The 26,273-nt window shown below is 39.0% G+C and overlaps 1 protein-coding gene across 1 annotated transcript in view; it reads left to right on the forward strand.

The window, feature by feature from the left end:
* The window catches only part of LOC121442289 (cytosolic beta-glucosidase), a 123,831-nt gene that overhangs the window by 22,490 nt on the left and 75,068 nt on the right, over nt 1-26,273 (forward strand). The window contains exon 2 of the mRNA XM_041643779.1: nt 15,734-15,961. Within this exon, the coding sequence (XP_041499713.1) occupies nt 15,734-15,961 (228 nt within the window). The remainder of the gene's footprint in view (nt 1-15,733; nt 15,962-26,273) is intronic.

Genomic DNA, 26,273 nt, shown 5'->3' on the forward strand with positions numbered 1-26,273 from the left:
GATTGGGTCACTGGTAATCCAAATGGCTTCAGCCGAAGAATTCATGAAACATGACAGTGGGTCAAAAGGAACTCACAGTGACCTTTAAGATCATCTGCATCTCTTCTAATTAAGCATTTATAGTGCAACTTCCAACAGACGCAGACCTGGAACCCCATCCGTACCAAGTACAGATCTGTGTGTGGGATGGTTACTGCCGCTCTCCTAAGGCAATGGGCTGTGACTTGGTACTACCTCAAGTTGGGCTATTAATTTCTATGATCGGTTGATTCTGAAAAGTATTCTTTTTTTCCTGTGAGACAAAAAGGATACAATTGCCTGCTATCATTAAATGCACCTGCACGTTTGACCAAGATGTAAATAGATTGTGAATTTAATGAGGGACTAGAGAACCTAACACACACACACAAATAGAAAAAGCTTGCCATCATGATAATAGCATAACAATGACTATAATAGCAGTCTTAAAATATAACTGTATGCAAGAAAAATATAATTGCTCCTTGTACAGAAATGGACACATATTTAAAGAACTTAAATTTTATCCAGAAAGAATTTGTATGTAGGAGTTATAACTCCACAGTCCTATTTAGACAAGTCAGGAATTCTTGCCCTCTTTGACAGGCAGTTCAGAATTCCTTCCAGGATAATATCTAGTGAAAACCATCTCTCTTTATGTAAGGCTCCTCAAATATTCACTCTCCCATCTCCCTGCCAGCCTTTTCCATTTCTCTTGGAAAATGGGAGCTAGGATTTAAACCTAAGGTTCTGCCTCATATCTGGACCATCGCAGTAGTTCATAAATGATAAAAGAAAGAACCAGTTGCCCCTAAATACTATAATTTTTACTAGAAAAAAACCGAAACCCAACCCTCCCCGCAACAAGAAACAATGCTATTAGCCTGTCTTATGACTGTCAAATTTACACCAGTAGTTCAAAGAGCATATACAAAAATGAAATTATTTAAAATGAGGTGCTCATATTTTACTGAATGAAAGAATTAATACCCCACCTTATTCCAAGAACAGATTCGGGGTTAATATCTGGGCTTATTTGTATCATGCAATGGAAATCCGTGCTCTGTGGCTGACTCAGTCAGTGTGCATAAATTTTGGAGTTGATTTGTTTTGGAATTGGCTCAGCAGGTTTCGAGGAGTTGAGGTTTCTAATAGTGTTTCCTATTGCATGTGACATCAGGAAGAAGCTGCAGATCACTAGCACTTTGTAGTTTCGAGTAGCAGAGGAGGAAAGAGTTAAAAGGTTTGAGTTTGATGAGGGCAGCAGAGGGGTGCATGTAGGGCATGTTCTGCATTTTAAATATTGATATTTGTTCCTTGTTGTGCATATATATATATATATATATATTCCCTCCACCCCAATGTGTTTATGTATTTTTTTAAAGAAATAAAATAAAGGCCACTGAAGATATTTGTGGCCCTTTGGGAGAACTTTTATATTGGGTTTTATACTGGAGGCATTTTATCTGTTTCAAAGCTCTGGAGCAGAGTATATGTCCTTCCCAAAGTGTGGAGAGGTCAGAGATGGAGAAGTACCAACCTTTGAGGAATCCAGACAAATGTGAGCAGGATGCAATGGGCACATCTAACAGGTTTGGGTGGCCACCAAGGCATCTGGGAATGCTAGCCATGACTCTTCTAGCTTAGTGAGAAGATGCTTCCTAAAGGACTAGACAAATGCTCTCTGACCTGTCCTTAGGCAAGGCAGGCCTCAAGAAAGTATAGCTGCAGGGACGGGCACACAACTGTTCATAAACACCTATGACAATTATGTAGTCCCTCTCGTCAGGTTAGTATTGACTTTAGTCATACATCTAGTAGAATCACTTTGCCAATTAGGAAGAACAGGCATAATGGACACTTTAATTTTGAAGATGAGAAAACCGAGATAAAGGAGATTGAAAGGAATTTTCTGGGATTATAGAGGTAGTTACCCACAGACAATATATAGAGAACACTAACTGAAAGAATAGGATACAGAGAGGGCTTTGTTCAGTCACACATGACTTAGATTTTTTCTGCTAGCTCCATGACCATTTCTGAGTCCTTGAACTCAGGAAAACCCTTGGTTCCTCGTATTTAAAAAAAGGGATTGAATCATTATTAGTTATAAAGCATGCAAATTGCTTAGAAAAGTGCATGCCTTTTATGAGTATCAGTAAGTGATATATGCTACCATTATCCTGGTGTTTCCCCCACTCTACTCTTCCATCCTTATAATTGTGTCTGCCATTAACATCACAGCAGACAGAAGCTGAAGCCAGGACGGGGGAAAGCAGTGTCTTAATGGCTGAAGAAAGAGTGGTGGGTTCTTGCAAAGACATAGAGAAAAGTCTCTGACTACATAATATGACCCCACCCATAAGTAACTGAATGCAGAGACTTAATTGAAAAGTAAAAGAATAATCATGGGAGATTAGCATAAACAAAAGCAGTTCAGGCAAAGAGGGGCATATGTTCCACAGGACTAAGGAAGATGGTGATGGCGCCTCAGCAATCTGTGGAGTTCGACCTTCCAGCCCTCAGAAAACAAACAACGCAAGCACAGGGGTGGAGTCCCGAGGGTTAAGTCCAGAATCACGTTTGAAACATTTCCTTTCACTACTTATCTTCTTACGAATCTATTACTCCTCTGAATTATTTAATTAGCTGTTGTGATTGTTAATCTTGATTGCAACCTGGGAGCTGTGGCTGTTTTCCCAGAGAGATTTAATAGAATGTGGGCAGCATTGTTTCATGGACTGGGTCCAGACTGAAGAAGAGAAGTGAATAAAGACTCTGGATTCACCACTTTGTGCTTCTCGACTTGGAGTACAGTGTGGCCAGCTGCCTGACACCTCTGCCACCACTCCTCCTCGTAGTGACGGGCTACGCCTGTCAATTGTGAGCCCAAATCCTTTAAGTTACTTTTGTCAGGAATTTTATCAGGACAGCTGGAAAAGTAACAGGTTGCTGTAGTTAAACCACAATTGTGCTGGGTTCCTCCTGACACTGTCATGGCAACAGGCATGACACAGGACACATTCAGAAATGGACCCCTCTTTTGTTTCCAATGATTTTTCACACTGGCTCCTCTCTTCCCTTCAGGAGAAAATACAGATTGACATTGTTTCTTCTATAATTAAAATATCCAGACACCCTCTGCTCCTCCCTATTCTGGGCCCTGGAAGGGCCACAGATGTGGATGGGGTCAGGAGTCTACTCTACTGCATAGTCTGCTGAGCCTTGATGAATGGGATCACTAACACAACAGGAGAGTACGGTGGGAAGGGAGACAGCTCAAATGTACTTTATCTGTCCATAGGAATCTAGTCACCTACAAAGGATAGTTACAAAACAGGTTTGACCTGATTACTGGTTTGCATAAATGCTACAATGTCTTTAAGTAGGTTATTTTTTGCATGTTCTATTGAGCTTCTTCTCTTGAGATAAAAATCATTGTAGATTCCGGCTTGGTACACAAATCCAATTTGAGGATTTTTATTAAAGACTGAGCATGAAATCAGTCATGGTGGTCCACACTAATTAGGCAAGCATTCTAGGAGGCAAGGGAAGGGACATTGCCATGAATCTGAGGCCACCATGGGCTACACAGTGAATCTGAGGTGCTATTTGCATACATATCAAGATAGTATTTTTTAAAAAATATTTAAAAAATGAGATAACAAAGAAACTCCAAAGGGGGAAGGGCAGATGAAAACACATGGAGAAATTCGCATGAACAGAAGGGAAGGCAAGAGCTGTAAGCAGCATACAAAAGTTAGGGAAGTGACAAGGATAGGCCCTACATGGTTGCAGAAGATGCCAACCCTCCCAACACATTTATCCCAGACTTCTGGTTGTGAGAACAGTGGGGATATAAATTTCAGTTGCTTTAAGCCACCAAATTGGTCATGATTTGTTACATTGGATCAAAAAAATATATAAAATCCATTTGCCATCTTGAGACAGGTGCTATGATATCATGATTCATTACCTGGGCCCATTCTCAGGTATGAACTGAATACACAACCTCTCCATGTCCTGTGTCCATAGGGACCCCGACTCAGTGGCAGCTCTTTCTCACTTCCTCTTCCTGTCCATATCTTTGCCTTTCCCCCTTTTTCTTATCCTGGTCTGCACTCACTTGTCAGAAGTCCGGGATCTCATCCATCAATTCTCTTAAACTGAGGGGAACAAGCAGCCTGGCCTTGAGTACATTTGAACTCTGGATTTACTTGATTGCTGCCATAGCAAAATTCCATAGATGGGGAGCCTTCAGCAGAGCAGTTTGTTTCCTTGCTCATCTAGGGGCCAAAAGTCCAAGATGAAGGTGTTGGCAGGTTTGCTTTTCCTGAGGCTTGCCACTTGGCTGGCAGATGGTCCCTTCCACACTGTCCTCACACAATCTTTTCCCATTCCAATGACCTTATTTTAACTAATTAACTCCATCTGAGACTTAACATATAAGTACATTTCAAACTATGGAGGCTGAGGATTTCAGTACACAATTTGAAGGAATACTGTTTGTGTATATAAACGTTGCCTTCTGAGGTAGAGGGTTGGTAACTATCTTCCTGACTTCTTGTAGACACTGGGCTCATACCATGCAGACATGACCACAGCAGAATTTCCTTCAAGAGACTCACCCCCTAAACATCATTAGAAAGCTCTTGTCTTGATGTGCTTGTAATCAGTCCAGGAATTAGGAGCCCTCTTTTTGAGTGTTTGTAACTGGGTCTAGCATCATAAACACTGTTTTCATGGTGCTGTTGACTTTGCATTTGGTCACCTGCTCCATGGTCATGGAATTACTTACATCCATGTTTTTCAACTAAATATTCAGTAGTTCTTAGTATCATCCCTCTTATTTTTTTTACTTATCTCAGTTCAACAAAAGTAATATTTATTCAAAAGTTTCTTGTGTGTACTGTTAAGAACAATGAAGAGTTAAGAATAAGAAGGGAAGAAAGTACACTAAACTAAGTGATTTGTACTTTCTATAATTTGATAGTCTGTTAATTACTCACCTAATCTCTGATCTCAATAAATACCTATTTTAATTTCTTCAATTTTAGTGATAGTTTATTATTTTTTTAAGAGAGGACATTGTAACTAGACTTTCATTATAGATGTGTGTATATCTGTGTTTGTGCATGCCTGCACGTGTGTGTGTGTGGCTTGGGTACATAGGAGGGCAATGACATCTCAGTTGAATATTTGCTGATGTGGGAGTGTCATATATCAATCTGTTGATTTCATTGGTTAAGTAATAAACAAACTGCTTGGGCTCATAGCTTAGAACATAGGTGGGTGGAGTAAACAGAACAGAATGCTGGGAGGAAGAGGAAGTGAGGTAAGACACCTCAGATAGAGACACCGTGCTCCGCTCTCCTGGGCAGATGCGATTCAGCTCCGACCCAGGATGGACATAGGCTAGAATCTTCCCGGTAAGCGCACCTTGGGGTGCAAAACAGATGATTAGAAATGGGCTAAATTAATATGTGAGAATTAGCCTAGAAGAGGCTAGATAGAAATGGGCCAAGCAGTGTTTAAAAGAATACAGTTTGTGTCTTGTTATTTCAGGGCATAAGCTAGCAGGCGCCCGGGGTGCTGGGGACGCAGCCCTGCTGCTATTATTACTACAATTTGCCTTATCCAATATTTGCTTGCACAATACTCGAGAAGAGTTTGGGACATTGTATCTCATTAAGTAAGGCTACAGAATTGTCTTTTTTTAAATAGGTGGTCACCCGTAATTTAGAATATACAAACTTAGGGACAAAACTGAACTGTACCCCTCCACATCTGTACAGTTTTACAATGGCACAACAATGACTGAGCTTGAGTATTTTAGAAGCAAATTGATTTCCATGCACGGGCTACAGTCTGGTCTGGGAAAGACTGAAGAACTTCATTTCTTACCAAAAGCACCTTGAGGGTACCACTTGTCTAGGACAACTCCTAGTTACGAGGGTTCTTGAAATACTGGGTTGATTGCACAATTGTAGTATGGTGTCTTGGAGAGGTAGCCATAGCTATCTCTCAGCAACAGTGTGAGATACAGGCAAATCCTATCTCTCTTTCAAAAGAGAGATTACTAAAAGTCTGTGCAATGAACTCTCCAAATGGAGAAAAGTCTATTTTACTATGTATCTTTATGTGTGTGTCCAGTATGTGTAAATTAGGTTATATGTATGTGGTATATACACATGTATGTGTGCGAATCCATTTGCCTGTGTGTACATGATTGGTCAGTCAGTGGAGGATGTTGGGAGTCCTGCTCTGTCATGCTCCACCTTACTCCCTTGAGATGAGGTCTCTCTCTATACTGGACCATTTCCATCTAGGCTGGTTAGTGAACCCACTTTTTTACATGGATGTAGGGATCTGAGTTCAGGGCCCAATGCTTGTGTCACAAGGGATCTTACCTACTCCATCAACTCCCCAGACCTTGGCTATTTGCTTTTGAGACAAAGTCTTTCTATGTAGTTCTGGCTGAAACTTGTACTCAGTGGTATAGCCCAAGCTTCGCCATAAATCCCTGACATATTCCAAGTTCTGAGAGTGTGGGTATGATTCACCTTGCCTGGCCAGAAAGTAGGTTTTAAAGCGTATATCTCTCCAGAGTGATTAGAGTTCTATTTTTGTATTTTCTTAAGACAGTTTCAGCACACATTTCCCTTCAAAGCGTTTGTCTTAATTTCCTATTTAATGTATGAATGGGTTAGAACTTTAAAGAGTGTTCTGTGTGGATATATTGAGGGAGGTGCTATGCAGGTTTATGACTATTTTCTGTTTGCTTTTCTTCTTTACTTCCTTTGTTCTGTTTTGCTTTCCTCTAGTTATCGTAATTCTTATTTGAAAATGTTTTTGTTGCATACCAGTTTGATTTTATGTGTGTAAATGGCACATGTATACCCCCCATACTCATGAGTGTGTACACACATACACACATGCACAAATGCACTCAAGCATGGGTACACCGATATACAGTAGAGAACAACATAATCAAGTCTCTGCCAGTTTTTGTGAGACCCTCTTGTGTGTTAGTAGAATTTTCAAAATACCACTGTATTTTAAAACTCTATTGTTAGAGTCATAAAAATTCTTGCCTTCCATGTTGTTTTGATTTACTATAACTTATTCATTTGAAATATCACTATATATCAAATGTAATGGCTTTTGCATTTGTTGTTAGATATCATTAATGTTACTTAACCTACTTTAGTTTTGCTAGTATTTGTTACATTTTCTCTTAATGTTTACTTTTGTTAAAACTAAACTATTTATCAAAATTCTAGATTTTTTTCATTACCATTGTTTCAACTTTTTCCTGACAATTTCCTCTCTTATGTTTTAAAATGTCATAGATTCTTTTTTTCTTTCATTTATATTTTGATTTAATCCTTTTTCACCTAGAGAGGTGTTTCCCCATGGAGGTGCTGTTGGCACCATACCTGGCTACGCTCAGGTATATAGTACCTGCTTCATTTTGGCAGGCCTCTTTATTGTCTCTGCCACTAGATATCAGTGGCAGCCCAGTTGTTGGGGAACCCAGAAGCTCATTTGTGCATTTTGCTTTGCCTAACAGGGATTGCCTAACAGTAGTTTCATACCGTGCTGAACTACAAACAGTGCTCATCCTTTGGAACCTGTTCTTTAATTTGTCTTCTTTAACCCTTTGCTTTTATCTTTGTAATGTCTGTACGTCGTACTGCACAGTGCAGGGAGGACTGGATGCCTCTCAGCAAGAGAAGGAGCTTTGCACCACTTCTCTATAGTTTTTATTTGTGGCCTAAGGCCTATGCATTTTCAATTTGTCAACGCTTATTTTAGTAGTATTTACATCCCTCTTCCCAAATGGCATACGTTTATGAGTACTACTTAATTTTTTGTTGACTGTAAAACATTGACTTCTTATTATCCAAGGTGAGCTTTTGTTTTTTAGTTGGTTTGCAAACTAACTATACTATACTCATAAAGCCAACATCTCTATTCTTCTAATTTGGTCAATGAACAAATTTTGTTTAGATTATTGCTTCATTTTTACATTGACTGTGCAAACTTAGTAACCAATGCTCTATGGTTACATTTCTTAAAACAGGTTTTGCTTTTTCTGAGAGTTGATAATTCTCTGATGTTACTGCTCATTTCCTTTTGTGGAATCCTTTCAGTGATTCATTTCCACACTACCTGACAGAAATGCTGATTGCATCTCAATATTTTCAAACATACTCCATACTTTATCAATTCATTTTGTTTTTACTTTGTTCTTGGAAACATTCTTGCTAGAACCCTCCATCCTCTCATAATATGATAAAGAAGTGTGTCCTGCGTGGTATCGTCATTGACCCTGTGACTGTGAACACAGAGTCCTTCTGGGTCAGTCCTTCTGTGTTGCCAGGTCCTGCTTTTAGATTAAGCAATGATTAATTACTACTGCCTTGGAGCTTCACACAAAATTTTTATGCCTAATGTACCTAGAGGATGCTGTTTTTAAAATTAAACATTATTTCTTGCAACTCAATAACTTATACTGGCAATTAGTTGGCTTTTCTGGCATATTTCATCTTTGAACTAAATCATAACTTGCCTAAAAATATGAAGATAATTTCTGCACATTCTTTAACCATTAAAGCATTAAATATCAGCATTCTTTGTGTGAAGTTTGACACGTGGAGACCATTTTACTTAGCACATGCTATAGTCATATATAATGTTTATTACTGGAGAGACAGATGAATCAGGAAAATGTGGACCCTGCCTGGGTTAGATCTCAAAGTGCAGGAGGCAAAGATGTTAAAAAGTAAGTCTGGTCCTATGTGTTATATGTATCCTAGGTGTTTAGCAGGGCATAATTATGGGAAAAAAAGGATTAATCCTGAAAAGAATGGTTTAGTGAGGGCACTTTTGGATGCTGGAGGAAGGGGATATAGATGATGCACTTGTACACAGAGCCTTTGTTTTCTTTCTACTTGAGACTGTTTCCTTTGTGAATAGGACAGAGGCTTACACAGATCTTTTATTTCTCAAAGGATGTTGATGTAGCAATAGTAACAGCACCCTGGTGCCATCTATAATCATATCTTACAAGTCAGGAAGCCTAAGACCTCACAAGAGCAACCATCCTAGCCACAACATGCATTCTTTTCTTTCCTTTTTTTTTTTGAGACAAGGTTTCTTTGTGTAACTTTGGAACCTATCCTGGAACTCGCTCAAACTCACAGGGACCCACGTGCTCCTGCCTCCCGAGTGCTGAAATTAAAGATGCGCACCACCACTGCCCAGCCATCAGCATCAATTCTTAATTACACAGGCGTATGCAAATATCAATGTTTAGAGCATTTCCTACACGTCCACTATGATATAAAGAACACGTAACAGAAAGAAGCTAAATCCCCAAACTGAACCTGCATTTGGATATGTAGTTATTGCTCATTGACTCGAGCCTTAGAATAGGATGTGGAGAGCTAGCATCTTCAGGAGGTCTTGAAATCCATCATGTTCGCTGGTGCACTGACCACTTGAGATGACCTGGAAAGTCTGTGTAAAGTAGTCCCTGGGCTTCTGTAATACAGAGATGTTATGAGGCTTATAAACCAGAGAAAGCACAGAGGCTTGCTCATACCTAGCTGCAGAACATCTGCAATTTCTGTAATACTTTGCAACCTTGGATGTCACTGATGTTAAATATCAAAATTTTAAATAAACTTTTATTTCATCTTATTCATTTATTGTTTGTATGCATGTGCTATTAGTTACTTTTCTTTATCTGCAATAAAACACCATGACCAGAGTAACTTATAGAAGAAAGAGATTTCTTGGGCTTATGGTTTCAGAGGGTTAGAGTTCATGGAGACAGATCAAAGGCAGCAGGCTTCAGGAGTAGAAAGCTGAGGGCTCACATCATGAAGTGAAAGCATGGCAGACAGAGAGCAAGCTTGAAAAGGCAAGGGTTTTTAAACCCTCAAAGCTCATCTCCAGTGACATACTTCTTCCAAAGGTCATCTCTCCTAAATCTCCCAAACAGTCTCATCAAAATGGGAACCAAGTGTTCAAAAGCCTTGAACACTTGTAGGGTACATTCTCATTGTGTGTATAAGTTATGTATGTGTGTATATGTGTAGATAGGAGTTCTTTCTCTTCTATCATGTGGGTCTTGAAGGATTAAATGCATCCCTTCAGGTTTGGCAGTACATGTATCTACCATTTCAGAGACTCAATATTGCCAATTTTTGTTGAAATTCCTTGTTATTCCTTTCTTTTCTTTATCTTTTTTTCTTTCTGTTTTGTTTGTTTGTTTGTTTGTTTTTTTCCTTCTCAAGACAGGGTATCTCTGTGTAGTTTAGGAGTCTGTCCTGAAGCTAGCTCTTGTATCTCAGGCTGGCCTCAAACTCACATAGATCCGCCAGCCTCAGCTTCCTGAGTGCTAAGATTAAAGGCGTGCACCACCACTGCTCAGCTGAAATTCCTTGTATTTCTTAATAGGATTGAAATTCAAAAGACAATTTTGTTTTCTTCCAAATGAATAATGAATAAATAGCATTTCTCACTGAGAATATTACAGCATTGCTAGCTGATGCTTGGACTTGTAAAAGCTCCTTTCTCTAGGCACTGTAAGAACTACATGGGAAACGTGAATCACTCTCCTTATTAGCTGTGGTGAGGACTGACACTTACCATTCAACAAACACAAGCCAGCATGTTTTCTCTTGTATCAGTCACATGACTCCCAGTGACAATGTCAACTCGTGAGCATGCACTTTTGACTTTCACCTCATGTTTTCACAGAGGTTGATAACTCTGTCTTCATGAAGCCAATATTTGTATGATAGCAACAAAACTGTGAGTTTCTCAGAATAGCGTGGATACTTGTTGAATGTATAATTGTTGCATGAAGCTAATTCATTAAGGAGGATTTTATATTTTTCCATACTCTCCCCAGCAATAAGTAATAAAGCCAGGAGTTTGCTTTGCTGGTATTGCTATAGACAGATTGACATATCACATTGCGATACTCATTGGTATCTGCCGAGAAAGTAACTCAGTCTCTATGTGTCCTGGTTTTGCTATCTTTATTTTGAAGAATATTCATACTTCTAAGGATTATCATGAGGAATAAAAAATGTAATAAAAATAAGATATTGCTATAGGGTTGACCCGAAACTAATACTTAACAAAAGACATGTTATAAACAACAAAATGTATTATAAAGTTTGTGTTGCTAAATTCACAATAGTTGAAATAAAATTTATAATTTATGTATATTAAATAAAAAGATAATTTAATTCTCACCATATTTTCACAACCCTGTCCATTAATAGCTCTTGTGAATTTTACATTTATTAACTGTTTGGTTTCTTTGTGGTTTTACCATAGGAAACTTTAGCTAACAATCTGTTACTCATCACTAATCTTACACAGAGAAAATATGTCTTATATACACTTAAAATTTGCTTATCTTGTCTTACTTATGTAAGTGTATGAACATATACATTTACATTAGAAATCTTCTGTATTAGGTTTCCATACTACTAGACAGAACTTAATTTAAGCTGTCTCTCCCCATATATCTCGTCCCACTATCCTCTCACTCACCCCATTCAATTCTCTTTCCTAGGTAGATCTATCCATCCCCCCAGTCCCTTATTCTGTACCTAGCCTTCATTGTTCTACAGATTGTAGCTTGCATATCATTGATTTAACAGCTAATATCCACCATATAAGTGAATACACACCATATTTGTCTTTCTGGATCTGGATTTTACCTCATTTAGTACGATTTTTTTCTCTAGGTCCATTATTTACCTGTGAATTTCATGTTTAAATAGCTGAGTAGTATCCGACATCTAAATGTATGGTATTTTCTTTATCCTTTCATCTGTGGAGGGACATCTAGGTTGTTTCCCAAATCTGGCAGTTGTGAATAGAGTAGCGATGAACAAAGCTGAGCAAGTGTCTCTGTGGTTGGACGAAGCATCCTTTGGGGGGACGCCCAAGAGTGGTATAGCTGAGTCATGAGGTAGAACAATCTCCATTTTCCTGAGGACCCACCACACAGATTTTCCTGGGCTGTACAAGTTGCACTCTCACCAGCAATGGATGCACTTTTCCCTTATTCTGCATCCTAAACAGCCTGTGCAGCTCTCTGAGGCCTTGTGGATGTCCGTGGTCCATGCTGTCACCAAGAGCCATGTTTTTGTTTGTGGTCCTACTCCAGCCAGGGTCTGTGTTGGTATCTAAGGCCTGTGATACCACCAAAGGCCATACAGATGTTGATGTCCTAGGGTCACACTGTCACGGGGGGCCATGCTGATCTTCATGGTCTGTGCTGCCCCCTGAAGTCATGTTGATGTCTGTGGTCCATCTTTCCTCTTTGCTTTTAACTTGTCCCATCTGTCTTTTATTTTCCTCCTACTTTTTTTTTTGACTTTTTTAGGTTACATTTTATGATCTCATTTCATATTCTTTGCAGGAATATTAGCTATAATTCCTTATTTTATTACTTTACTGTTTCCTTTAGGGATTCTTACAGTATATATCTTTTGGACCTGTCACTATCAAATGATATTATACCACTTGATGTATAATCCAAACTTCTTAACTACAGCCGGTTCCTATTTCTCCTTTTCTGATTTTCACGCTAATGTTGAAATACCATTCACACCTATATATGTTAGAACCCTTACAAAAGCCTGAGTCATTATTCACCCAGTGCCTCTAAACCACTCTCCACACTTTGTCTTCTTACTTCCTGTGAGAGGAATACAGCATTTAAAATATATTTTCTCATTTAAGCCAAAAGCTATAGGTCCTTAAAACATGGTTAAGAGTTTATGGTCCACTTGGGAGTGTTACAGGCATGGATGGTTTCAGACTGGACACAATGCATTAGTGGAAACTGAGTTATTGATGTCACCCAATCAGCAGCTTGTGTGTTGGAACTCTAGTAAGTGCTGCCTACTCTCTGTTCCTTCCAAATCTCCCATTGCTAATTCTCAGTTCAAAGCTTATTTTCTCATAAATGTACTATATATTTTGACATGTCTCATCTGTATCATGTGTATTGAATGAGCTGGTCCTCTTTAGGATCTTTTCTTCTTTGTGATTGTTAAAGCTTCTTTGAGTCATGTTAGATGGACCATGTCTCAGAAATGTACCTTTTAGCCTTTATACTTATGGAGTACTGTGGTACGGGGTAGTCTTTCTCATTATTCCGACACATTATGACTAAGATCAGAATTATCTCCTGGAAAGACCTGAACTTCAAAGATCCAGATACAAATGGCACATTTACTACTAATGATAATGATCTTAAGAAAATATTAGTGATGGGAGCCTAACCATCATTGGTCCACGATTCACGTTATGATTCATGAGCTGTTGGTTAAACAAGCCAATATTGAAAATTAAGTTACATAAACTCATAAGTATATAATTCATAGTAAAGCTAAGCCAATAAACAGCATATAAAATATAAGTTATAACCTGTATTTTACTATTATTTATGCTGTGGATGGTCTGTGGCTTTCTTTGCATAGAGAAGTTTAATGTGTTTTTTCTAACTGCTCATTTTTTCCCAACCCTGAATTGTATGTTACCATGTTGATTGCTTGAAACTGGCCATAGTAAAGGTTTTGACACCACAGGTATAGGCACATGCGACAACTCAGTGTTTGATTTGTCTTTTTGTGTGTGGTCTAGGCTTCAGTGAGTGATAGAGAAAGTGTTAGGAACGCAGCTGGATGTCAAATCTTTCCTGTCTGTGGCTGGCACATGGTGAGGAGCACAGAGCACTGAGGAAATAGTAGTCTGATGTGTAAAATGCTTATCGAACCTAGGAAAGAAATGCAGGTGTCACGGACAAACAAGTCAAGTTCTGAAACGTCTTTCTTGCTTCCTTTTCATTTTGTCTGTAGGTGTTACTAAGGAACTCCACGAGAGCCCTGAATAAATTCCCACAAGATTTGTCTGTTCCTTTAACTAAATACCAATCAATAGTCATGAGAGAATTCACAGTTTTGTCAGGTTGTAACCACAGGAGGCTATATATATAAGAATTTGACAAAATGAAAACATTCTATCAAAATAAGTTGGTGACCGGAAACTTACTGTAACGGACACTGTGTTATGATTTGTGAAGCGAATGCATATGTCCATTCATGATATGCTTCCACATGTTTCTAAGCAAGCCAACAACAAAATATTAACCAGCACCACACTGCTTGAATTCTCTCAGATTAAGACTATATTTATTAAGTCAAGAGGTCAATCAATAAGAATGTTTTATGTTCATGTTTGTGCCTGTTACACACTAGAATAAAATACCAGCAGCCTTTTACCCACCCCAAATCCATAGATGGACATGACAGGGTGACGTTGGAGTCTTTGTGTAGTTTTTAGTACCTTACCCTGATATGTCCAGTCGCTTTTGCTTTGGTCAGACTCCTCCCTTTAGCATTTTTTCTGTTTCCTCTTAGTCGCCTCTCATCATTTCTTTTATTAGCAATGCTCTCCTTTTGACAGGCTGGGCACTGCGATCGATTTTTTTAGAACTGTTCACAAAATATGAGTCCATAGATTCCCAGTGAGGACCAGAGGGCCCTTGTCGCTGCTACTGACGACTATACTCTAGCTGTTAACGCTTTCTTATGGCGACATTACAATGAAATATTTTAGGTTTGTAAAAGGGATTATAGGTTATATAACACACATCCACCCATGTATCTTCCATCTTGTTTAAGGAGAAACACATAGGGAATAAATATTCTTGAAGGTTCTTGTATTTCTCTCTAATTCCACTTCCCCTTGCCCCATTAAAGCAGTAGCCTAAATCAATCATCTAGATGTGTGCTAGACTCAGGATTCATAGCTTGTTTTACAGACACTTAAATATATAAAACATAACGACCCTGTTATATATATTCTTAAATAAATAGATTTCATACCAAACTTAGACCAATTTTAAATTTATAACATTACCAAACAGGAAGAAACCCCCTCTGACTTTAGCTCACACTTGGATAATACATTTTCATTTGTCTTTTCTGCCTTTCTGTTAAGGCCAGGGCCTTTACATTAGTGGTTTTACAACTGGTCATTGGAACTGGGTAAGCCCCTCAACCATGTGCACAGTGTAGTCCTCCCGAGAATTACCTTAATTAGGCATAGTGCTCAGTACAAAACATCTGCTGAATTAAGAGAAATACAAAAAAAACTTCTTTCAAATACTAGTATCAACAGAGGACAGCTCCTTGTGTCTCCCCACATCCAGCTGTCCGGACCATTAAAGATGTCCCTGTCAGAAGAAAGAAGAATGAGTCCAAGTGTAGTCAGCAGAGATAAGGTCTTCAGACTCTGATGGGCAAGGGCAAGATTGCCCGTCAACACTAGGAGTAATGTTCTCAAGGCAGCAAAGCCTGGAACTCAAAGCCATTCATAAGCTGGGGACTGCCTCTGTTTACCGGCTGAGAGAGTTTTAGATAATGAACCATGAAAGCCTGCTATGCAACAGCACTATGCAATAAGTTTTCATTTGCTCCTAGTCAGCTTCAGGGATCAAGGACAGTTAAACACATAACCCACTCATGCATGTTATTTTAAAGGCACATTTTGAAGTTATAAATATGGTACATTGAGTTAATGAGGTATGTTCTTTTGGTGACAAATATTTACCTTCCACATATGCCTCTTGGTGTCAAGACACCGTTTCATTTTTTTCCCTTTTTCTCAGGAGGCTGGGATGCAGATGGAAGAGGCCCTTGTGTCTGGGACACATTCACCCATCAGGGAGGAGAGCGAGTTTTTGAGAACCAGACTGGTGATGTAGCTTGTGGCAGCTACACTCTGTGGGAAGAAGATTTGAAATGTATCAAACAGCTTGGATTGACTCATTACCGCTTCTCTCTTTCCTGGTCACGTCTGTTACCTGATGGGACGACAGGTTTCATCAACCAGAAAGGCAAGTGTTTCTTAAAAATAGAAGGTTGCAGCTTTAATTCAAGGTTATTGCTGCGGTCTGGCATAATTAATCCGGCATGCTGTTCTGCAGGGCAGCTTTGAAATCACAAGTTTTCAGAGTGATTATAGGATACAGTTTTTGAAATGGGTTTGCATTAGCTTTCTCAACAATATTTTGGTTTGCCTGGTCTGTTGAACTCCTCTTTGGAGGAAGGAGGTGGTTGATGGGTAGGAAAAAGCCTGGAAAAAGGGTTTTGTTTAGGAAAGATGATTTCTCAGTGAAGGTGAATTTCCAAAAACTGTTGTATCAAACTACTTTTTCAGTGTGTCACCCATGAGGAATTACAAAAATCCAAAGGAATCTGAAAGACTTGGGAGAATTTTACCTGCACCAAGCTCCCAATGACAGCATAGGGCTTAGTTCCCAGGTCCCCGGAGCTCACTTGGTTGAGATGAAGTGTAAAGTATCAGGTATATCACATGCTGTGTGTAACAGTTCCTCTTGGCATCACTCATTGTCTCAGTTTCTCCATGAATAGAAAAGAATGCTATAAAAGTTTATACCTCAGAGAATTGTTAAAGATTATATGAAATAATTTTGTGATTCACATAGTACCTGACATATCATAAACACTTATTAAATGCTAGCTATTCTTCTAATAATGCATAAATAAAAGAAACATTTACTTATGCATTGGATGGCTTACTTAGGCACTTTAAAATACATTTTCTCTCATTCTCAAACCAATAAGGAAGTCATCATGATCATATCATATAGATGGGGATGTCCAAGTCCACACATTTGGCAAATAGATCTGAAGTCTAAATTTAAGATCTAGCTACACTTTATATATATAGCCTTGAAACTTAGCCTGGGGATCAAATCTGGCCCACCACCTGGTTTTGTAAATAAAGTTTTACTGGAGCACAGCCATGACCATTCATTACACATAATCGATATTACTTCCCTTACTGCAATGGCAAAAGTGAGTAGTTGGGGTACAGAGCATATGGCCTACAAAGTCCAAAATATTAACGATCCAGTTCTTTGTAGGAAACGTTTGCCAATCCCATATTCTACAACATATGGTTCCTAAATACACACCCTTTATTATTAGTTGGTACCGGAAAAGAGTTCCTATGACTCAGAGAAGAAGTACTAGATCATGCAAATGAAGTGCACTGAGTGTAAAATGTAGGGAGCATCTCCTAAATACAGGACGGCCAATTGCATGACCTGAGAGTGGCTCCATTCTCTACATCACCAAACATTACACATTCCCAGCGCCTCATGATGCCATGGGACTCATATGTGTAAGCTACACAAATCCCCAAATGCAACAACTCATTATGCTAGTTCCTGCCTGTGCTCGGGAATTTGCAGTGTTTCTCTCATACAAAGCTGGCAATTTCCTCCATGTGAAATGTATCAACAAGCATGGAGGCTTATATGATGCTCTGGTCTTTAGGGTTGGAGTTCCCCAAATAGGGATAACCAAGATAAGTAGGTCCATTGATAAATTCAGGAGACAGTAACCGAAATGAGGGCCATTGGTTGAATGTAGAATTATTGTACATCATTGATTGTTTTTTTTTTTTTTACTTTGAACAACAGGTTGTTCAAACAATATGTTGTTCAATTCAAAGATAAACCCATAATTTCCTGTCTTCATCACCCAACATCTCTACCTTATTTTTTCTTTGGTACCATGGTACCTCGAGCTCTGACAATTGACTCTGAATGGGCTCAGTGTCTTGCTTCTTTCATCTCACTGGTTGCCAGTTGTAGTCGACGACCTTTGTGCCTTGGCAGATGTGGCAGATGTTAGTCTTCTTCTTTGCTCAGCATTCTCCCAGCCCTCACCTGTTTATTACTGACAACGAGGACTTTTTGATACACACTAACAGCTTTGCCTGCCTTCTCCCTTTCTGTTCTCTGGTCTTCTTTCCTATAAATACTACACATCAACTTTCCTGAAACTTGGTCTAATTCATAATAGACTGGGTCATCTTTTGCTAAAACAGAGATTTAAAAATGTACTTCATTCTTTCAAGGCTAAAGAATTTCCTGTTTCTGTATTATTCTAGGTTCTAGTTGACTTAGTTTTAACTCACTTCTGAAGCCATCTAAGATGCCATTTCCCCTTGTGTATGTGTATCCAATTTTCTAAACACATAAGTTACCACTTATTAAACATACTATGTACCCTTCACATTTGAAAGAATTTGCTAACCTTCTTCATGCTTAGAGTGGCCTTTCCTTAACCCCGAATTACACCTAATGAAGGCCTAACCTTCTGTTCAGGCTGAGCATAAATGCTTCCTTTGCTCTAAAATCTCCATCAATTGAAAACAGAAGATTTCTAATCTATCTATCTATCTATCTATCTATCTATCTATCTATCTATCTATCATCTACATATATCTACCTTATAATTTATCATCTATGTATCTATGTATCCATGTATCTATCTATCTATCTATCTATCTATCTATCTATCTATCTATCTATCATCTACATATATCTACCTTATAATTTATCATCTATGTATCTATGTATCCATGTATCTATCTATCTATCTATCTATCTATCTATCTATCTATCTATCTGTCTATCATCTACATGTATCTACCTTATAATTTATCATCTATGTATCCATGCATCTATCTATCAATCTATCTATCTATCTATCTATCTATCATCTACATATATCTACCTTATAATTTATCATCTATGTATCTATGTATCCATGTATCTATCTATCTATCTATCTATCTATCATCTACATATATCTACCTTATAATTTATCATCTATGTATCTATCTAGTATCTATCTATTTATCTAATCATTTATTATCAATCATCTATCTATCTATCTATCTATCTATCTATCTATCTATCTATCATCTACTATCTCACATAGAACCATGCAAAGCTCACAAGCTATTTATCATACTCTTTACTAATAGTGTTGTAATAGTTGTTTATTTAATTTCACTCAGAGTATATTGAGTATGACTTATGCCAAAAAGACAACACAGATGGAAAGAAATCCCTTGAGTTGCTTACAGTGCAAAGGGCAGATAACTCTGTCTTCAGTGCCTTTTAATTGAGTCTACTTCCTCCCAGACAGGGATTCAGTAAATAGTTCCTTAATTTATTTAGGTCAGTAACAATCATAAAAACCACTGAGTTCAGTGATGATCTCCTTTTATTGAGTGTGTAGTATGTGTCAGTTAGTGTTCCAAACACAGCACTTGCTTTTGCAATTTTATGTTCCGATTAGGCACATAAGTGAACCTCCCTAATATGGGCCATGGGCATAATGCTGGGTGCAAAAATTCCAAGTTATGACTGAGTTCAGCTTATATCTGACATCAAAATCCTATTGCTCAGGATTGAGTGCACCAAAAGCCAGGCAAAACCACGTGAACTCTACCATAATTTTGCTTATCAAATAAGTAGATGTTCCATGTTACCAAGACTTTTTTCATTCATGGAGTTTTCAATGAGTTTCCACTTGGATGGTATAGAAAAAATGAGTAAAAAAAACATCAGAATTGTGACCACCAGCAGGTTTATAAATCAGCCCAACCATTCCCTTTCTAAAACGCTAGAATCCTGAGGGCCCTGATTGGTAATGTCTCTACATACAGCTAAGCAGTCATCAGAAGTGGAAGTGGATGTATATGAATACTCCTTTTATCATCCTGGTTTAACATATTTGATGAATATATTTATATATTTTACTATAGATAAAACTGACCCAGACCCATTGTGGTTGTTAACTTACTGTATGAAACATGCTCTGCTTTTTCTCTCTACAATACCCAAATTATGAAGATATTCTCTCTAAAGACTTATTTATCTATTTGTTTATTCTGTGTGTTGTGCAGAGGCAAAAGTGTGTATATATGCACATGCTTGCAGATGCCAGAAGACAGTCTTTGTAGGATTTTCCCAAGGCTCATTCCCTCCACTCCCTTTATTTGATAGAGTAATCCCTTTTGACCAGAAACTTGCCAAGTAGTCCAGGCTGACTGGGCTAACCAGTGAACTTCAGGGATCTTTCTGTCTCTGTCACATCAGCCAAGTACAAACCTGTCTAATCACATCCTACTTTTAAAACTCCTGTTTCTGAGAACTGAACCCGAAGTCCTCAGGCTTAAAACGCAAGCACTGTACAGACTGAACAACTCCTTTGCTTTTAACCAAGGATGTTAGCTAGAGGAATGTGGAACTGTGCCAATATATCAAACATGGGGAATCAACTTAACATATACAGAAGTTGGTGGACAGTGTGAGTCGGTGACCTGAGATCAGGAAGGCAGAGGAAACAGAGCATGGAAGCAGAGGCACAAAAGTGGCTTGAGTCAGTTAGGTGAACTGGGGTTGCTGAGGACAGACTCTTGCTAAGTGCACGTGCTGATCACCTGGCCACCAGACAGAGCTCTTTTTGTGTTTGGCCTCAGCACTAGCTGATTAATAGTCCGGACCCTCTCCTGAACAAGAGGGCACAGGAGGTGCTTACAGGAGGTGGAATTTCAGCAAGCAGTTGCTCATTCTTGTGCAGCGATCTGTTGAAGAGATTGGAATGGTTTAAACTCAGAAGGGCCATTGTGTGCCTCCCATTTAAACATTTTCTCAAAGAGCATGTAAAGAATTAAAACAGAACAAAATAAAAAGCCTTTTACTGTCTTTGCCCAGGAACACAAGGCACACACACACTCTCTCTCTCTTTGTCTGTCTTTCTTGCTCTCTCTCTCCCTCTCCCTCTCTCTCCCTCTCCCTCTCTCTCTCTCTCTCCCCCTCTGTGTGTGTGTGTGTGTGTGTGTGTGTGTGTGTATGTTTGACTACCCACACCAAAGTTTGATTATGGGACATTTGGAACCTTGTAAAATTCTATGTTCTCAAAATGGCAGAATATTTTACAACGTAAGATTGCGGCATAGCTTTTCTTTTCCAAATGTCAAGTTTTCAAGGTTTAACAAGAAAAGAATGAGCTGGCAACTGGAATCACATAGCTCTGTATTTTTCAGCTGTCTACGTGCATTTTCATATCTGCCACAAATGTAGGTTTTTATGGGATGACTAGGAGACACAAGTCTTGGAAAGAAAGAAAAAAAATGTGACTAGACATGCAGAAATTCTTGTTCACTTTAAGACATCAAGTGTAAGAGTATTTAGTAGGAATGGCTTACATAAGCTGACTAACTAACATCTTCCGTGTATTTTATGCTCAGCCTAACTGAAGACTGAATAATGTTTCCTTACATGACAAACAAGCTCTTGTCTTGAATTTCAGATGTGATGAAGACAGTCCCTTTGCTGACAAGAGAAATGTTGCAGGAAGGGCATGAAGATGAGATTATCTTGGACAATCTGTGGGAAGCTATTGTAATCATATGGATTATTAAGGGAGGGAGGACAAGTGGTTAGTGTCAGAGGGGATCTAAGGATTGAGACAGATTGGAGAGGGGAGATGAGGTGAAAATGGAGGAAGAGGCTGTAAGGAAAGCAGGCAGGAGAACTCTATAGCCCAGAAAAGGCATGGAAGGGCATTGTTCCAGAAAGTTTGCCAGGAGAAGGTGTCTCTATTGTCATCGTGACCTAAATCTCTTGAAAACTATTTGTATTTCTGGCCTCTATATCCAATATATATCTATATTTATGTGCAATTTATTACAGCAGCAGCAGAAAACCGAAACAGTCCTTGGACCATTTAAGAAACAGGTGGTATGAGCCAAGAGGTGTGACTCAAAGAGAGTTAGCACATATCTGATAGAGGTGGACACGGGATCAAAACAAATTCTGTTCATTTGGCATGCCTGCTAGCCTCCTTCCTTCCCTCCCTCCTTCATTCCCCCTCTTTCCTCACTTCTTCCCTCTTTTCCTTCCACCCATGTGTCCTTCATTCTTTCTTCTTCCTTCCTTCCCCATCCCTGTCTTACTGGAAGCAAGCTTTCTAAAACTTCTAGCCATCTTCTCTTATAATGAGTTTACCTCTTTCTTTCTTCTGTATTATCCTCTTCCACTGCCAGGCACTGCTCATGGGAAAAGCTCATGCTTTGTGAGGTTTAACTTCTGTGGCCTTGTGGAAAAGGATAGCCTTGGCCAGTTGTTTTTCTCTCTCAGAGAAGTCTGGATTTGATCTAGTGAGAAGATTGAGTTAGTTGGTAGCTTGTGCATGGATCTGAAGCCATGCTGGTAGATGCAATGGCCTTTGGGGGACCATGGTAAATGGGTCACTAAGAGGCAGCTAGTTCTGAAATGGAGGAAACAGTGAGCCATATTAAGAAGAGACAAGCCATCAGGTGGGGGTGGAGCATGCCTTTAATCCCAGCACTCGGTAGGCATAGGCAGATGGATTTATAGGAGTTTGAGATCAGCCTGGTCTACAAAGAGTGTTCCAGGACAGGCTCCAAAGCTACAGAGAGAAGCCCTGTTTTGAAAAACACTACCACCACCATCACCAATATCAAAAAAGAGGCCCCCGTGAGACAAATCACTTTAGCATCCAAGTTCCTTGGATTCCAGTTGTAGTTAATTTTTGTTGCCTGCTGTCTGATATTGTCATATTATTTCAAGTAATGCCCACTTTACCACCTCAGTCTTATACGCAACTGCCCTATGCTACCTTTGCATGTCAGTTAGTCTCAGATGGTGTATCTTTCCTATGTCTCAGATCTACTCCAAGTTTTCAAAGATTAAATAAATAGAAATTGGCTTAATTAAAACAGAAATGTGATACTGAGTATGAAGAGGAACTTGTAGAAGTTTTACTTCTTCAGAGTCAATCTTATCTGGAACAAAACAGAGTCAAAATGACTTTTCAAAGCCAAGACCCTCAGTTTGGCAACAGGTGGTCACCTGAAAACATGGACGGATAGTTGTCATGAAGCCTTCCTTACCAATTTCATTGATAAGTGAAACTCAACACCTTCAACTATATGATCTTAGGCAGTTCTTATAATGGCCGCAAGGTGGCACTGTTAGCACCTCTCTTTCATAAATGAAGACTGTATGCATGCAGAGGTCAAGTGATTTGTCCAAGCTCCTTTCACTAAGTTGTCTGAATACGGCGCTCTGCTGTCTGAACATGGGCTCTGCTCTTAGGCTCACATTCCAGCTGGGGATACAACTCCATGGCAGAAGGCTTGCCTAGTGTTCACAAAAACCTTAGGTTCGATCCCTCCCTATTAACACACACACACACACCACTACCATTCACATAAAAGTTGTAAAAGTTTCATTACACCATCAAGTAAACTGTATAAAGCTGAAGCAAAAAAGGTGTTCCATCCTAGAATAGTCCATATAAATTATGCAACAGAGAATGAATATCTAAACACATAAAATGTATTTAATGCCAACTCGTGATTATCATGTTGCTCAAATTAAAACTGATTGGTTACCATTAAAGAGTCATCATAAAAAGATAATAAAAAGATCTGATATTATTACTAGGTCTGAGTAGGTAGAAGTTGAGGCTAGTGAGAAGTCACATTTTCCTAGTTCAAGCACGTTTGTAAACAAGAGAAATGATGTGGTATAGCAGAGGAAAACTCAGACAGTGTGGGGCTGAATATTGTCTATTTCATTTGACAACACCAAGGCTCTCTTGATATGAATTTTCATGTGTGCAATAGGAATAAAATTGCTCCTCCCTTGGGCTTAGTTCTAGAATTAAGCATAAGTGTGTGGTATCTAGTACATATGGTATAGATTCAATGAAAGAAGTTCATATGCAAGACAAGCCAAAGAAAAGAGTTTGTAGAGGAGTTGGAAGCTTACTAATACCAAGGTCAGGAGATGTACTATATCAGTTTGGATATCACAGTCACAACATGGAAAACGTGGATTTGTATTGGCCAAGAGATGGGTTTGGAACACTTTTTTTTTTTTTTATTGAGCGAGAAGAGGAAAGTTTTATTTATATATTGGGGGAATTATACTGCTTTTCCATTTCTACCAGAATCAACCATCACTGACTCAACTGCTTAAACCAACAGAAATCTGTCACCTCAGATCTTTATCAACTGGAATCAAGGTATCTATCTGCAGGGCTGTGTTGCTTACTTAATTACTATGAAGTGGGTTCTGTCTCGGCTCATGTGTGCAGTTGGTACTGAGGTCCTCCTGTTCTTGCTGGTTTATATTCTGAAGGCCACTTTCACTTGCTTTTATTGGCTTGAGGCTGTTTTTATTCATCTTCAAAGCCACTGGTGGCAAACAAGTCTCTCTTAATATATCACAGTCTCCATCTCTTCCTTACTCTTACATCTTCTGATCATTATTTTGCTGCCATACTCTTCTACTTCTAAGGACTTCTGTGTTATATGGAGTTCGTCCATCTGAACTAGGTGGTCGAGATACACCTCCTCATATCAAGGTCTTTATCTCAATTGCATATGCTTAGTGGTCTCCTTTGTCTCTTTAAGGCAATATATTTATTTATTCCATAGCTACCTTCAGGAAGAGGAGTTATTCTGCTATGGTTACAAGCAAATGTGTTCCCAAAACATGGAGTTCTTATGTATGATTCATGCTACTTTCTTCCTTTCCACATGAGTGAGCAATGATTAGAAGGTCAACAATAGCCTGGTGCACAACATGGTTTCTGCTTACTCTGCTTTCTTCTCCCTGTTCTCCATCCTTTTTTTTTTTTATTTATTATGTATACAATATTCTGTCTGTGTGTATGCCTGCAGGCCAGAAGAGGGCACCAGACCTCATTGCAGATGGCTGTGAGCCACCATGTGGTTGCTGGGAATTGAACTCAGGACCTTTGGAAGAGCAGGCAATGCTCTTAACCTCTGAGCCATCTCTCCAGCCCCTCCATCCTCTTCTGATGAAGTATGCAAATTCCCCCGCCTCCCCCGCAGGAATGCCTTTTTTAAGAGAGTGACTGTTTAAACACTGGCCAGACAGCATATGAAAATCAAGCTCTGACCTACATAAGAAGCCCAGATAGCTAAATCACAACCTCTGGGTTAGCTAACAATTTCCACTTTCTGTAGTTTTTGTTCCTATAATGGGTCTGCATCCAATTAAAGCCAACCAAAGAGAGCTAAATGTGTTCCACAAACCAACCACACAAGGCACTCACTTCTACTTAGTCCTCTTCCAGTTGCCTGTGCTAGCCGCTCCAGTTAGGGCATGCTTGAAGACTCCTGCTCTTTCTTTTCTCTTTTCCTAGCTGCCTTTGAGTACTTACCAAATTTGAGTGATGGTGGTTGACATACTTTTCTACAGCAAATTGAGTACATTGCCTCTTGATGGTCATCGTGTCTGTATCTCCTTGGGTGTTTTGAACATTTGGTTCTCCTTGTGCTCTTTAAGGAACATTTTGTTCTTATTGTCTTATGATAATCACTTATATTCATCTAATAGTAACAACAATATTAATTAGTAGAATGAGAGATAACCTGTGCTGAGCCCTAATTATGTGTTAAGAAATAATCTTATCATTTTCAGTTATCAACTGATTAAACCCTCCCACAATACTTTACTGAAGTAGGTTTCTAGTGTTATGCACATTTTATAGTTGAGCAAAGAGAATTCAGGGAGATGTAAGAGCTCAAGATAACGGGCCTAGTAGGTGACAGAGTGGCAGTGGAATTTCAATATGCTGGCACCAAAGTTCAGTCTTATATCCATATTAGCATTTTGTTTTCAGAGCATGCTTGTCGGTACTCCAAGTTTAGGATAGGTATGGCTTATCTCACCTTAAAATGCTAAACATTGTCTTTACTCTGTAGTTCTACCATCTTTACCTGTTTATGGGTGTATCTGTATTATCTGTAGAGGTTGTAGGTAAGTTCCCAGAGGAAGAGGGTCATGCTTACTTTTCTATGTTTTTATGACCAGCATATTGTTTTTATATCAATACACATTTACACAATGAACAAGGGGATGACTTGAATGGGTTAAACAGTTCAGAAGTCTGCTTCTATATTCACTAAATTAAAAAAAGAAAAGAAAAGAAAGAGATCTTCCTTGTCAGTAAGCTTCCAATGCAGTTCTACATATGATTTTACACCATTTCTCCTGAAACCTCTTAACCCAGGACAGTTGTTCTCCTCTAAGTGTCTGCTTCTTTCATTATTTTAAGCATGAAACAAGGCACGATATTACCACCCCTGCCTCCTTAGATAGTACCTTTCAAGGCAAGAGTCATTGTGTGATGCTAGTGCCAATATCTTCTTGGCCTTGGTTTCTGAGGCAGAGTCTCTTCAACGTAATAGCATTCTTCTGAACTCTACAACAATTTGGCCAGCACTCAATGGTCTCATGCCAGCCTGAAAGAATC

This window comes from Microtus oregoni, unplaced genomic scaffold (assembly GCF_018167655.1).
Source record: "Microtus oregoni isolate MIOR12 unplaced genomic scaffold, Mior012 000090F_ref0000504, whole genome shotgun sequence".
Classification (NCBI taxonomy): Eukaryota; Metazoa; Chordata; class Mammalia; order Rodentia; family Cricetidae; genus Microtus; species Microtus oregoni.